We start from the raw sequence: 16052 nt of genomic DNA on the forward strand, positions 1-16052 counted from the left end.
TACAATTTTCTCCCTTTACCAGAGGGTGGCACTCACGGGCACTCAACGTTTTTTCGTAAAGACTCCAAGTACTGAAGAAAAAAAGCAGCAACAAGTGTAGAGAGCAGGCCTGCTGGTGTCTCTTTCCTGCTTACTATAATTAGTAACTCCATATTAATTAACTATGCTATCTACGTCATCCTATTGATCTAAGAACCTGTCAAAGCTCAAAAAAGTTTTGGATACATTGGCACATTTGAGAGCTGTAGCCCTCACCCCAGGGAGGTTTCATCCTGCAAGGTTATACAGCTAGGAAGTAGTAAGGTGATCAAACTGAGCCTGGATTCCAGTGGTTCATGAGAGAAAAAACAAAATGGGACCAGGACTAGAGACATAGCTAAGCACACCCAAAGCCACTGGCCCTCAGGACATGGGCTTTGTATCGACTGAGCCCAGGCATACATTCTTTTTTTTTTTTTTTTTTTTTTTTTTTGGTGTTTCGAGACAGGGTTTCTCTGTGTAGTTTTGGTGCCTGTCCTGGATCTCGCTCTGTAGACCAGGCTGGCCTCGAACTCACAGAGATCCGCCTGGCTCTGCCTCCCGAGTGCTGGGATTAAAGGCGTGCGCCACCACTGCCCAGCTGCATACATACCTCTTCCAGGTTGTTGAAGCCCTGTCGTCTCCTCTTATTCATGTCGTTCTCTTCAGTCTGGGTGTCTACCTGCAATGGTCAAGGAAACATGGTGAGCTCGGGGCCACGGACACTGTTGGAACTGGAAGCACAGAAGGATGCATGCTTGTCTGGACACCACTGTCAGCCGAATGGTAGACATGGGAATAGATGGCCCTGCATGTAAGTGCTGCCATGGAGTTACAGCCAGGCATAGCGGAGCGTGCTTCCACTCTGTCTCAGAAATCCTGTCACACAAGCAGGGCATGCATCATTTCTATTACAGTGGCTGTGGGCTTGCAGGGGGGTTAATCATGTGCCTGAGGTCAGAGCCAGGCCTGGGGGTGCCCTCTGTGTTTGCTGCCTTATGGGAGGGAACTCCCTGACTGTCTTTGTTCCTTGGGCCTCCCATGAAGAGGTGGGACAGGTTCACCCTGCAGAGAGCATTCTCAGGACTTGAGTGAGCCCTTCAGGGCTTTGGTGTCAAATTAAGCCTGCAATTCAGGTACCATAAGATTTAACTCATTTCAAATAAACATTAGCTCCAACCTGAGGACTAGAGATTGAATGTCCAGCTTGCCAGGGATGGTTCAGATTTACCGACTCCCTCATTCACTATAACATTTATTTATTTATTTATTTATTTATTTATTTATTTATTTATTTATTTATTTATTTTGGTTTTTCGAGACAGGGTTTCTCTGTGTAGCTTTGCGCCTTTCCTGGGACTCACTTGGTAGCCCAGGCTGGCCTCCAACTCACAGAGATCCACCTGGCTCTGCCTCCCGAGTGCTGGGATTAAAGGCGTGCGCCACCACCGCCCGGCCCACTATAACTTTTAATAGACACATTCCCTTTCATAGTGTATTACCCAGCTATCCTGATAACCCCCCATAGTTCATCCTCCGCTGACCGAATCTGAACAATCTACCAAGGCCTATCAGGCTGGCCTAGGCAGATGAGGAGGGGTATAAAGACTGAGCTGTCACCATGGCCTGGGGTGGGGAAGGAGGCGGAGTGCTATATCTTCTCCACATGCATCTTTGAGCCCAGATTAGGTCTATTTCCTAGGGACAGACATATTAACTACCAACTTCCAGTGTTTTGGACCTTTTCTCAACAGTTATCTCCTGTTGGAGTCTGGAGTCACATTCCACAGAGCATGTATGCCATCTGCATGGACTCTCCTATACTCTTACTTCCTCCATGGCAGGTCCACATCACATCCTAGCCTTTCAGACATCATAAATGCAGGAAGAGGTGCCACAGACTCACTGCAAACCCAGGCATAACACCCATCCAGGCCCAAGCATAGTGCTGCCTCGCCCCAGAAGGGTCCTTTCATGCCTGGATACTCTGAAACAGCTGTCTTGGAACCACAGCACAGAGTCTACTGTGCATCACTTGAGTCCAATAAACACCCTCATACATACACACACTCACACTACAAACACCACATACACACAACACATACACTACACATACACACACACACAGCTGCCATGTTCACCAATCCCATTAAAAGAAAGACCAACAACAGTTTAGTCCTGGATATTTGTTCGAAAATTTGTATTTTTTTTAAAGGTTTATTATGTATACAGTGTTCTGTCTGCAGGCAGAAGAGGGAGCCAGATATCATTACAGATGGTTGTGAGCCACCATGTGGTTGCTGGGAATTGAACTCATGACCTCTAGAAGAACAGCTAGTGCTCTTTACCACTGAGCCATCTCTCCAGCCCTTATCAAATCTTTTTTTTTTTTTTTCTGGAGCTGAAAAAAGGACCGAACCCAGGGCCTTGCGCTTGCTAGGCAAGCACTCTACCACTGAGCTAAATCCCCAACCTCTTGTTCGAAAATTTGACTAAGACACCATAAAAGAGCAGATCAAAGGGCCCTGCCTCCCTTCAACATCTCCTTCAGCTTCTCATAAATCACTGTTTTCTGAATGGAAATAATCCCAGTCTAAATGCTGGACAGACACCAAGAGAAACAGATGACCTTGTTTCCAACAATGTTGGGTTTTAGAGGCACCAACTGTTTGGGCTCCCAGTTCCACTGACTGTGAATGCCACTTAGGCCCAGGGACCAGAGCTGTGAAAGTACAGAATGTCCCATCAACAAGAAAGCTTCGTGCATAATCTGAGGGCTCTCTTTGTGCTTTTGTTTCCACTTTCAATGAGGACTTGGCTTTTCTCACAAAGAGCAATACATCCTACTCTTTCCCTTATACTTGACAGCCTAGGGTGGGACCGTTCAAACAATTGGAGCCTGGCTAGACCCCACTCTGACATGTGACTTAAGGGCTCACAAAATGCACTCCAGGGTGGTGGGCCCAGTCAGCAGCTCCTAAGAAGATCCTAAGTCCTGGGAGAATAAATGCAGTACAAGGGGGCAACCTCTGCATCTTATATGCCTCCACAGTGACCCTGGGAAATAAAATGAGTTTACATGGAAAGGTTAGCCACGCACACACATCCAAACCATGTTTACTTTCCCCAGTAAAAAGTACTATTAGGATTCAGGTCAAAACAAAAGTCTAAGAAAATGAAAATGTAGAGATTTATTTATTTATTTTTCTCATTGGAAGCCAAATATTGACCCAAGACCTTAACCCACAGCCATTTTCTTGAGTAGCAACTGGTAAGTTGCTATGCGCCGCTAAATAATCCCCACCTATGCTCATGCAAGTGAGCCTAGTAAAACTCAGTGGGACATGGACACAGACACACACACATGAAAGTCCGAGGGGACTGGTAGGGAGAAGAGGGGCTTCTGTGGGAATGGGGGTGATAAAAATATATTACATACATGTATGAGATTGTTAAAACATAAAGAAAATACATTTCACAAGAAGGCTCTAATCACTCTGGACTTTATTATACTTGACAAAGAACCAGAAGCATAAGGATAAACCAAATATTTCTCATGGCCAGGCTGAGGGAACATAGAATAAACAAATGGCTTACGTTCTCTTCCTATGAACGTTTCCAGCTCTTTCACCCTAGGAACATTTTCTTATCATGATTTTCCAAGGATTTGAAAGAGTTGATATGCCAAAAGCCATTTATTAAACTAAATGGTTTCCCTCTTTACAAAACAACCAATGCCACACATTGCTAGTCTGATAATTAATCTGACTAGCTGAAGACAGCCATGTCCCCACACATCCTGAGCTGTTTTGGCTCAATGCAAACAACATTTATATTTAGTTATCTGGTCTAGCCTAACCCTGGAGGAATTTAGATCTGGTTGGGTTGGTTATCAGCTTTGATATTTAAAAAGATGGCCAGTGACACTGGCAGACAAGCTCTTTCTTCAAGGAATCACGGGTTCAGGTGCTAGGCTGTGGCTAGTGACGTTCAGAAAATCACCTAGCTACTTTGACTTCATTGTCCTCACCTATAGGAAAGAGTCTAACACCATCTACTCATAAGCTTGGAATCACAGAATGCTAAACACTTCTTAAATTGCACATTGCTGTACAAGTGTTAATGCTATAGGAACAGAATTTTAAACATCTGAATTCTAGTTCTTACTTTGATAATACCTGTATAACTTATTAAAATTTAACATCTCCAAGTCAAAGTTTCCCTACCCACTACATTGCAAGGACACTATGTTCCCATCCTTCCTCCAAAGGATGTATGTATGGGTGGGTAGATGTATGGGTGGGTGGGTAGGTAGGTAGGTGATGGATAGATTGGTGGTGGGTGGATAGATAGGTGGGTGGGTGGGTGAATGGACTGATGGATAGGTAAATGGATGGGTGGATAGAAGGATAGATAGGTAGATGGGTGGGTGGGTGAACGGAATGATGGGTAGATATATGGATGGATGGATGGATGGATGGATGGATGGATGGATGGATGGATGGATGGGTGAATGGACTGCTGTATAGATAGAAGGGTAGATGGATAGGTGGCAATCAGGCTAGATAAATAGAAGAGGCACTTTTTAAAAACACCTTTGTCTCTCTGAAAAAGTATCTGTGCAGAAAGCTCAAGGTTCAGTGGGCTCTAGAGCAGCATCTGGACCACTCTGACCACACACAGAAGAGTCATGCTGTGAAACTCCATCTCTTCTAGGAACCAGTGCTGGTAGCGCAGGAGCTAGCCAGCTGACCTTTGGCATGGGCATTCGACAGTAGCTGACGGATTTATGTGTTGTCTCACAAGAATGAGCTCAAGAGGAGACAAATCCCAGGTACCTTCATGTGCAAATCATTTAACAATGATGGACAACAGTGCCCATAATAACTGGCATTGCCCAGGAGTGGGAGGTCTAGGAGAGTCCAAAGGAGCACAGATAAGAGTATGTGTAGATCTGTGTGAACACAGAAAGGCAAGAGGCTGAAAAACGTGGCACCGAGATGCCACCTCCTTGCATGGTGAAAATAATTTAGGAACTCCCAAGAACGTTCATCCTATGCTAAGAAGTGTTTAGGTGCTGACCGGGATCACAGGCAGACTGCAGAAGCACACCAAAGACTCTAAAGAGAGAAACACAATCCCTAGCCTTCCTTTCTCACGCATGGGCCACCCACCCAGTCTTCATTACTTAGCAATCCTGAGTGAAGTACTCTCCCTCAAAGCATGGCCCTAGTGGAGAAAATGCCTTCATTTTGCTTGAAGTTGGTATGTCTTACTGAGATTTGAATGTTGTCAGTAAGATAAGAGGAGAGGAGAAAGAAGAATTGAATCTTTAGGATTCAAACCTGGAGGGAGAGAGATTGTTAGGACTGCCTCAGCAGGGGACAGTGATGCCTCTGGACGAAGAGATGGGGCACTGTGGAGGGATGGACAGGTGGGCATGGTAGGATATTTCTCTGGAAGCTGGAGAAACACCAAGGAGGGATAGTGAGGAGGATGAATACTGACTGTATTCATTCAACCTGTATCAAGGTTGCAGGCATTGTTGGCCAGGTAGGCTATGGGGCAGAACGGTCCAGGCATGATTGAACCTAAATTTGTATTCCCTAAGTGTGCACAAGCTCCCCTGCTGGCAGGGCATGTGCCTGACTATACCAATATCTGTGTGGCATGACAGAGGCGGAGCCATCACAGATAGATAAGAATGCGTGTGTGGTTCTCAGCATCTTGTGTGGGACCCCTCTCGGTCTTCCCACTGCCTCCCAACTAACCTCACTTCAGCATGCTCCATTACTGGATATACAACAAAGGCCTTTTTGATGAACAGATGTAGTGCAGGGGGGCAAAGCAATGAAGTATAACTCAGTAGTGTGTGACCTTGGCAAGCTATGTGGCCTCCCTGGGCCCTGGCTTATATCTGTAACTGTGAACATAGTAAGTAAGGACATTCCATCTCCCATTGAGATGCAAGATGGTTGAAATCAAGGCTATCCAGTTTTCAGCTTCTCTGGGCCACACTGGATGGAGTGAATTGTCTTAGACCACACATTAAGTTCAGAGGTGTCCAGCCCACGGCTTGTAGGCTGTGAGAACGTATGCTTACTTATTTTGTGCAACTGTGAGACAACGCTGTCATTTACAAAGTTCACACTCAAGAAATGCATAATGGAGTTACAAAAAAATTGCCATAAAAAGTATCATTCAGGATAGAGTAGACTTTTAATCCCAGTGGAAGGGGGCAGAAGTAGGCAGATCTCTGTTAAGTGTGAGGTCAGCCTGGTCTACATAGGGAGACCTGATCTAAAAAACAATGTCTTTATCATGTTTGAATCAAGCTCACAATTTTGTGTTAGGCTATATTCACAGCTATTCTGGGGGTACACTTCTACCTTAAGGCTACAAGTTGGACATCATGAATAAAATGGTAATTATGGTAATTATTCTTCAGTCCTGTGGTTCCCAAACTGTGTAGCTAAGCATCCCATGACACCAGAGTGAACCCAGAGGAATGGCAGGACACTCAGTGTCATCTGTCAGACATCTTGAAAAATACTGATTATTTGGACTTAATTGCTTAGGGAACAGAACAATAGGCATTTTTTTTTTCCTGATCTGGGAGTACTGTGAAAAAGTCATAGGCACTAAGGGTTCTGTAAATCGTGAAAGTTCTAGACGCTCATTTTGCCCTGGACTTGTGCTAGTTAGTGCTTGTTAATGTGGAACAAACTAGAGTCACCAGGAAGAGGAAACTTCAGCTGAGGAAATGCCTCCATGAGACTGGCCTAATGTAGACAAGTCTGGGGGGGGCGCATTTTCTTCACTGATCTTTGATGTAGGAGGGCCCTGACATGAAATTCTCCTTCCTCTTCCCCCATCACCTGCAGTGAGGAAGAAACAAAAGGCCAGCCTGAAACTTACCCGTGGGGTCCTCTTCCTGGGAAATGTGAGGTTGAGATAGTTATTAGGAATGAATGATTTGCCCAAGCTGAAGTCAGCATATTCTCCATAGTTTTTACGCCAGGAATCTGTTAAGAAGTAAAAGCAACATTGAAATTGGGATCTAGGGCCCAGGTGGTGATGTTGTAACCTATGGGTGTCCTTGTATCAGGGCTCTTCTAGAATAATTCCCTCACCCCAACCTTTATAAATCTTAAATGGCTGAGGGTGTGGGGAGGCCACTGCATCTCTTCAAGGGTTTGGCCTTGAGTCAAAGATGTCTTGAAGATGCAGGGTAGACATACCAGCCGGATCAGACTGGAGGACAGGGAAGGCACTAGAGACTAGACACGGCCTCCATGCTTACCCATGGGTCTCAGCGGGGTGCCCCGGAAGAGCTCATAGAACTTGGAGAGGTACATGACCATGCTGAGTTTGTCGGGCTCCTGAGTAGACGCCATCTCTTTGCCTGTAGTCACAGGCAGGATCCCAAACTCACGCTTGGCCACATCAAATGCCAGCTGATTGTTCTCCACAGCGTCGTCTTCATTCAGTGAGTCAAAGTTGCTGGAGGACCAACACCAGGGGAAGTTCAGGGTGAGCCAGGATGCACTGAGCCCATAAGGAGCACTGTGGGCTGATGACGCTCCAGCCCCATTGAGCCCCAACCTCTAGCCCTGGAACATGCCTTGCTCATGAAGGGAATGAATCATGATGACACCACTGACCTAGCCTGAAACCGTCAGAAAATGATTTACTCCCTTTGGAAAATGTAGGAGTTACTTTAATTACTTCTCTCCCTCATTTTTCATTTTAATTGCTATAGTAATTATCTTTTCTTTGAGAAAAACAGGATCTTTTCTCAAACCAATCAAATGATATGTATCATGTGGAGATGAGACTCCCATCTCCTCATGGCTAGATGATGTTGGTAGGTTTCCATCAGCCTTTTAGGAAGGGTTTGTACATGGATGGGAGTCTGTGCTGCTCCCCATGTCAATAGGTATTTTTCTTTTATCATCACAAAGAGTTTCTAGAATGTCACCTCACTTTCCAGTTGACCCTGCCATTTTGCCCACATACAAAGAAGCTTTAGAAGATTCTAGAAATGATCTGATGAATCAGAGTGTCAAAAAATACTTCTTTGGCTGAGTAGGTCTCTCTTCTACTTCCTCTCCTGGGGGGTGGGGCTTTGAGGCCTATGCTCAGTTTCCAAAATGTGGCTATTAGGGTTGGGGGCCAAGTGTTGAGATGCAGCCACTGCCCCTGTGCTGACCGTCAGGTACCAGGGACACAGGGCAAACATGTTGCTGTCCAAACAAGGGAAAAGCAAGTTTTAGAAAACAACCCAACCAGAACGTGCAGAGAGAAATACTAAGCCAGGTTGGGGGTCTCCACCCAGAAAAGTCTGGGGTCCCTTGTGTCCAGGGTCCACACTCACATCAGCTCTGGCCGGAAGCGGTGGATGATGGCACACAGAGCCAGACCACTGCGCCAGGATGTGGTCAGGTCGGTGACATGGACGTGCTGGTAACCCTCGGTCTGCTGCTGGCACCAGGTTAAGAGCTTGTTAGGCCGGATGTCTGACTCTGTAGGGAAGAGGTAGGTGGTGAGGCTCTGCAGGAATTTCAGAGAGTTCAGCCTGAGCATCACTCCCACTGCCAACAGGGCTGGGAGCCAGGAAGAGTGGGTGGCATAGAAGTAGCCCTGATGGCCACCGCACAGGGTCTGGGTCAGCAGGAAGCACGCTGTCTAATAGTACTGTCCCTGTGGTCCACTATGGCTAGGGTCCAGGTTTGGAGGCTGGGAACACAGACCCTGCATCTATTAGGTGACACTAATGACATGGGGCTGTCGTGGATAGAGGTGCTTATGACCAGGTTTGCTGCAAGCTGTCCCAGGGAGAAGAACTCTGTAGAGAAAGTGTCTGGGGATGTATATTTGAGCTGGCTACTGAAGAGTGTCTAGGAATTCATCAGACAGAGGCGTTCCAGGAAAAGAGGATGGGGTGAGAGCAGAGAATGTGGAGAGCCTGCCATGTTTGTGTGACAATAAAAGTTTACTACTGTCAACAGTGTTTCCCAGCAGCTGCGCATGGGCTGTGTGCAGGGAAGGGAGAGAGAGGCACACAGAGGTAGCTGGAGTGTCTCTGGGTAGCAGAGGAGAGGGGCCTGAGAGAGGGGGTTGTTGGGGAGTTAATACCTCCCCTGCCTCTGAGCCCACTCTGTGGCAGTGTTGTGTCAGGAATAGGAAGATAAGGAGGTGGGGGGGGGAAGCCCCAGGAATCTGTTGTTTAGTTGCTAGGGAGACAGGACACTCATCCCAGAAATAAGAGGCAAAGAAAGATCAGCCCTGTGGAACTCCCTACAGTGGGCTTTCCTTGCTAAGTGCTCAGCAAGTAACTGCATGTCTTAATTCCGATAATCCTGTCTTACTTTTGCTCTTATAGATGAGGAAATTGAAGGACCAAGAGAAGAGGCACTTGTCAAGGTCACACAGATAAGGGGGCAGAGCCAGGCTGGCTGTGGATCTGCAGCCTCATCCCCTGCACAGCTTGTCCCAGGGTTCCAGAAGGGCAACTCACCCCGCCTGGAGAGGCTAACGGATCTCCTCACTGAGCCCCATCTCTCTTGAGAGAAGCTGTCCAGCTCCTTAGTGATGTACAAATGCTTCACCTACGAGCAGAGAAGACCACACATCTGCCCACCAGTTCCCAGATCCTGGGCTGGAGGCCTCTCTGTGCCCCACATAAGATTCCCTACCCGCTACTGCTTTCTTCAGGCATTGGCTGGTCTGACTTTCGGATGGCATCCAGACAACTGAGTCATAGACAAAAACTGGCTTCCCAAATGTGGCAACTGGCAGTGACTATCTAATTGGCTAATAGGAACCCATACTATTCTCTGTCCTATTAATAGAAGATGACAGAGGTTGGGTGGATAAAATCCCCAGGAAAAATGATGTCCAGGCCTATGCATGGTAAGGAAGAAAGGGGGTATCTAGGTAAGTGGATTATTTTTGAGAGAGAGATATGATTGATGTCACATTTGCACAGTGACAAATTAACACATGAAAACATGTAAATAAGCACACACATATGCACAGCTCCATTTCTGCTCTAGTTTCCTACAGACTATAAAGAGGCCTAATAGGCCTTGGCTGTACCTTTGCATCTTGTGGGGAAAAGAACTGCTCCACCCTTCTGCTAGCAAGCTTTGGTGGCCTCAGTTTCAGGGCTGTGACAATTTATGAGACCATTACTTTTCCTCAGATCACTGCAGGGGCTTAAGACAGACTTGGGAGTGGGCTTACCTGGTGAGGCCTGACACAGTGCAAGTTGAGGTTTGGGTACCGTGTTGCTGGGTCCAATGTATACTGTTCAAAATTTTTGTTGATGTTCTCTGGGGTTGTCTGAGGTAACAGCCGGTAAAGACTTTCTCTGCAGAGAGTCATAGCCCAGAGGTCAGGGGTTGCTCTTGCTATATCAGGCCCTTGTTCCTACACTCCCTTCTCCCCCAGCCTCCCAGGTTCCAGGGATTGCTTCTGGTGTGTTTGTATAATCCTCCCCTGTAATCTGACACACCCCCAAGAGCTGTAAAATGTAGGGGAGGGACAGAGGAGGAGAGAGGAAAGAGTGCCCAGGTGTTAGGGACATGGTCTCCTTCCCTAGGCAGGAGGCTGCAATGCGGGCCCAACGTCTCAGTAGCCTCTGCTTCAGCTAAAGCCACCACCCAGCCACAACGCTCCTGTGGCCTGCCTTTGTGGCCACAGCGGTCCACACCCAAGGCCATCAGAAGACTATCTCCTACATCAGCACCAACTCTCCTGGTCAGCTGTGGCCAGCAGCAAGGGCCTGGGAGGAAGCCAGGACTTCAACTGTAGGAGAGGTCTGGCAGGTCACAGAATCCTTACTCAGGGCAGGACACTGTGAATCATCCTTGAAGACTTCCTTAAACAAACCTCTTGGGTCTTGCATGGATGAGAAAAATCAAAGAGAACCCTGACTTAGGACTAGCCTATGTCAAGATTTGTCTCTACTATCCTCGACACCAGAGAAACTCACTGACAAGAAGGAATCATGACACAGAGTGTCCTTGAAGACCCGGAGGTCACATCAGGCCACCAGTGGGATGGCAGATTAAGCTCAATGCAGAGGCTGCAGGACAGCCAGCCTGGCTCTGCTCCTACCCAGAACCCTCCAGTTAGGAGCTCTGCTTTTGAGGCTCACCTTTCAGCCAGCACCTCCAGGGGAGGGGTGCCCTGGTCCCAGCTCTTCACCATCCACGCTGTGTCAAAGGCTGCCAGGAAGCCCCGGGCACAGCCTGTGCCCATGGGCCAAAATGGCTGTAAAAAAACATATGTAAAATTCTCATTGACTCTAATGACTCCCAATCCCTTTCCCATTCTATCTGGAACTCTCTGGTTGCCAGCTCTGAGCCAGAGCAGGGCTGGACCCTGCTGCCCATAGCTTACCAGAATCATGGGTAGTTGTAGCACAGATATGAAGGTGTAATAGCCCCATGTGTAGCAAAGCTACCTGGGGGCTCTGGAAGAGAGAGAATGGAACCAGAGAACACTTTTGAAAAGTGTGGCCTTTATGCTTGTTGTAAAGCATGGATGGGGTTCTGATCTCCTTCCGTTTGGGAGGATCAGGGGCAAAGGCTTTGTGGTTGGGAAATGGAGCCTGCCAGAGCATGCAGCACAGGAGGAGAGCGAGGAAGCGGGGGTTGGGAGGGAGACAGGGATAGAAGCGACAGGTCACAATAAGGGTGAGCAAGGACTGGTCTGGTCAAGCCAAGGGTAAACAGCTTGCTCCGTAGTGTAACCAAAGCAGGGTTTGCAATCTGACTCTCAGCCCTGGATGACTTTGCAAACACTGTCAATGCTCACATTAAGATCGGAAGCTGACCCTCAAATGGTTGCTTATCTAAGTAAGGATCCTTGCACTTACGGGGTTGACAGGGAAAGTCACGATTTCAGCACTGTACTTTGAAAACCCCTTGTCCTCAAGCCTCCCTCACACTCTGGAAGATTTCTATACTGAAAGGCCACCCAGGGCCACCCACATGGGTAACAGGTCCCAGTAATACTTGGTTAGGGTCTACATGTTGTGAGGAGGACAGTCCTGGGTTCTAGATCAGGGCTGGCCAGTGTTCCTCAATCTAGAAGCAGCCCATAAGAAGCTGGAAATGGGAGGAAAGGCTTCTGCTACAGGCAAGCTGACATATCTCAGTATTCAGCCAAAAGGGCTGGCTCCCAGGCCAGCATGGCCTTGGCAGAGGCCTGCCCATTGTCTGAGAACCTGCCCTTCCTGGGATGTTGGCAGCAGAGCCTACGAGCCTGAGTGCAGATGTGTAGCTCTGAACTGTGGCAGGAATGAAGGGTTCTAAGGGCAGGGAGTACCTCAAGCAAGCTGTCGCCCACAAGGGCCACGAGCAGCTGGTGTGCCTGGCGCTCTCGCATCAGGGCTGCGTTCTCTGAGGCGTACATGGAGGTGAAGTCGAACATGGCCACATCAGGCTGCCCATTGTGATTTATGGCAAAGTCTAAGGATGGCAGCTGGTAATTGGTGGCAAAATCCGCAGCCTCACGGGCATAGGAGAGCAGATTATCCTGGTTCACGTTCTCCGTACACAGTAGCATCTCTGTGTCAATGTAGTCCTGGGGAAGATCAAAACATACATTAAAACCTCCCTCCTCTCCAAAGGGCCAGATTCAGACCCCCTTAGGCAAGAGACCATGGGATGGGTCTTTACCAGGGAGCTAGTCAAAACAGAAACAGAGGGGCTGGGAAATGAATCAGGCTGTAAAGGATTTGCTGTGCCAACATGAAGACCTGAGTTCCATCCCCAGAACCCACATAAAAAAGGCAGGCAGAACAGTGTGTGATTATAATCTCAGTGCGGGGGAGGTAGAGACGAAAGGATCCCCGGGAGTCCTTTGCTAGCCTGCCTAGCCTAATGGGTGAACTCGGGGCCAGTGAGAGACCTGTCTCAAAGGACAAGATGATAGCTCCAGAGAAGTTCCCCCTGAAGCCAAGCTCTGCCCTCCACAGAGATGCACACATGTGCATGTATGTCTGCAGGAAGTGTGTGTTTGTGCGCACATACATGAGCCAAAACTAGAAAACCAGAGCCAAGGAAATAAACACATGGTCCAGCCACGGTGGTTAGCATGGTTGTGATTAAACACCCAGTTTGCCTTTTGGCTTCCTGGCATCCAAGGCCAAGTGGAAATGTGATATGGGCTTTCCTTATCAGAAAATGAAGCATAGCAATTCCTCATGGGAGGCGAGTTTCTTCTGGGATGGAGTGCTGAAAGATCTATCTCTCGTAGGAATTTAGACAGAGGACACTGGGAACCGTAATGAACAGTGGGCTTGATAACGGCCTCTTGGCAAACAAACGAGCACATTGCACATGGCTGGTCCTGGCGATAACTTTCAGTACAATTGAGAGACAAAGGAAAAGCCAGTAAATGTGACTTAATAACGGATGGAGTTAGGCTACGGAGGTCCAGATATGATGTGGTTAGTCAAACAATATCAGAAAAAAAAAATGGGTATGCCATGCCACTCTCTGAATTTCTTTCCAGACTCAGTTGCCCACTTTTCTGTGATGCTGGGGATGCTCATGACTTGGTTCTGAAAGTGGGCAATTGTCCTATTTCTCTGCTGGGGTGGAGATGCCTGTACTCGGACAATGAGGAAATTCATCCCAGAGACAGAGTGCTACAGAATGAGAAGTTTAGAAGATTTCCAAAGTCTGTTCTGCTCATCTTTGGCAAAGGCCATCTTTCCTAAAGATGATGTGAAAGGGCGAGTTTCCATTGATAGGATGCTCCCTAGTGTGTATGAAAAACCTGAGTTAAGACTGAGTTCAGTCTCCAGCACTGATTAAAACTGGGAGCGGTGGTGCTCGCCTGTAATTTCAGTATGTGGGAGACAGAGGCAAAGTGATCAGGAGTTCAAGGTCATCCTCAGCTACAAAATGAGTTCAAGGCCAGTCTGGCATACAGCTGGAATATGGTCATGCTGTTTAGCTTTATTCTGAGCCTCCATTTTCTCATTTGCAAAACCATGATTGCAAGATTCCTCCTTGAAGCCATATGAAGATGAAGTTTGAGTGTACACAGGAAATATCCCATGCTGTGCCTGGCACATAGGAAGTACTCAGCAGATGATACTGCCTGTCTCTACTGATTTATAATGTCATGAATGGTGCCATAGGATGAGATGCCAACTGGACCCATCTAAGATGCCAGCATGGGCACATCTATAGGTCCCAAGATATACAGCCTCCCCTATATCCAGAGTGACCTTCTGTTTCTATTTCTTGGGAAGCTGTGATTTCTAATATTCTATTTTGAAAATTCTAATATTTCCTCAGAGAATGTACCCAGTATTTGCCCAAGAGAGGACTGAAGAAGCCACACCAGCACACCTGAGGGAAGAAGAGGATATCATATCTCCAGACTGACCACCTAGCTGTGAGCTGGCAGATGTGGAAGCCCAGTGCTCATGCAGCTGTTGTGTGTATGTGGGGGTGTGGGGGGGCTAGCTTCATCTGTCCTACCCACAGCCTCTGCCCACAACCCATGCTCTCAGCAGAGGCCCCAGCCAAGGTGGAGGAGGCCCAGGGGAGGCCTGGGTTACTCGTGCTTCCAGGCCAGATGCCAGTACAAGCTGGTGAGAAGATAGGCACACGGTAGTTTCCAGCCTGGGACAGGACCTGGAAGCAGCTGACCTGGGGCTGTGAGATCCTTGTCTTGAAGCAGTGAACACAGGAGCTCTAGAAGGTGAGGCCTGACCACCTCATCCTCCCCACCTCCCCTTCTCATTTTTATTCATCCATATGTGTGTGTCTACAGAAGTATACGCCACATGCATGCAAGTACCCATAGGGGTCAGAAGAGGGCACCCACCCCGTTCTTTCTTTATACTTGATGTTGCAGGCTAGACCTGGTGTGCATGCCTGCAATCTCAGCTCTTGGGAGGCTGAGCCAAGAGGATGGAGAGTTTGAGGGCAGCCTGGGTTATACAGCAAGACAATATTTCAGAACAAGAATAAATAAATAAAGCAAGAAGCAAAGCCATGGAGAGAAATCAAAGAGCCAACAGGACAGAACAAGTGTCCAAACAAGGCTGGGGGTGAAGAACCCTGAAAACCAGTCTACCAGGTACTGTGCTAAGCATGATGTGTGTGCATACATATATACATACGTGTGTGTGCATTCCTCAGGCATCCCCCGCCCACACACAGTCACGTCTCAAGAACCCTTTTCAGAAGATTTACAGGGGTTATTCTACTTTATAGATGTAAGACTGAGATGAAAAAAAAAATCAAAATCTTGACCACCATCCTGAATTAGCTCATGGGAGAACTGGGTCTCTGCTCATCTCTGATGGCACAAACAGTGAGTGTGCCCCTCTGACAAAGGGCACAGTGTGAGACTCCCAAGTGATGGCATCTCTATGTTCCACAAGGACAAGGAGTCCCCATCTCTGGTAACTGACCTCCTAGGGAAGGAGTCGGGCCAAATGAAGGATGACATTTGAGGAAGGAAAAGATTCAGCTGATCATATTCTGGGCAAAGGTTTCTCACCCCATCATGTTTGAAACATATCTGTGTGGATGGGTAGTCACACAACGTCAAAGACAAAGAAGGTGCCCCATGGTTTCTCTTTCCCTTCCCCGCTCGCATGGGTTCTAGCAGGACAGTATCTTCTCTCACATCTGCTGATACTGCCAGTCCATGCTGCCCGGGGGAAGACAGGAGAGAAATCACTGTCTACAGGTACGTACATTAATGATGACACCTTTGTCCAGCAGGCTCTGCTTCTTGGCCGTCATGACAAAGTAGTGGGTACAGTCCTTGTAGTAAACAATGTTCTCGAGATCAATCCCTGGAAGGAGAAACATTCAGACTCAGTTTACCATCCTGCACCTTGCTTCATTCCAGCTCTCATTATGTATGTGCAGAAGATGCATATAAGAGAAATAGGAAAGACATAGCAGGCTGGAGAAGGTAGACGAGAGGACCAGAAGTCACCCAGACCAAAGCAGCTAGCTTTTCTGATTGCACAAAGACATGTTCAA

At 47.6% G+C, this 16052-nt stretch overlaps 1 protein-coding gene across 1 annotated transcript in view; it reads right to left on the minus strand.

The window, feature by feature from the left end:
* The window catches only part of Mical2 (microtubule associated monooxygenase, calponin and LIM domain containing 2), a 189961-nt gene that overhangs the window by 81914 nt on the left and 91995 nt on the right, over window positions 1–16052 (minus strand). The window contains 9 exon segments of the mRNA XM_059268759.1: window positions 632–700; window positions 6937–7043; window positions 7322–7521; window positions 8396–8543; window positions 9539–9629; window positions 10267–10393; window positions 11183–11298; window positions 12358–12615; window positions 15759–15859. Of these exon segments, the coding sequence (XP_059124742.1) occupies window positions 632–700; window positions 6937–7043; window positions 7322–7521; window positions 8396–8543; window positions 9539–9629; window positions 10267–10393; window positions 11183–11298; window positions 12358–12615; window positions 15759–15859 (1217 nt within the window).

Source organism: Peromyscus eremicus, chromosome 1, assembly GCF_949786415.1.
Source record: "Peromyscus eremicus chromosome 1, PerEre_H2_v1, whole genome shotgun sequence".
Taxonomy (NCBI): Eukaryota; Metazoa; Chordata; class Mammalia; order Rodentia; family Cricetidae; genus Peromyscus; species Peromyscus eremicus.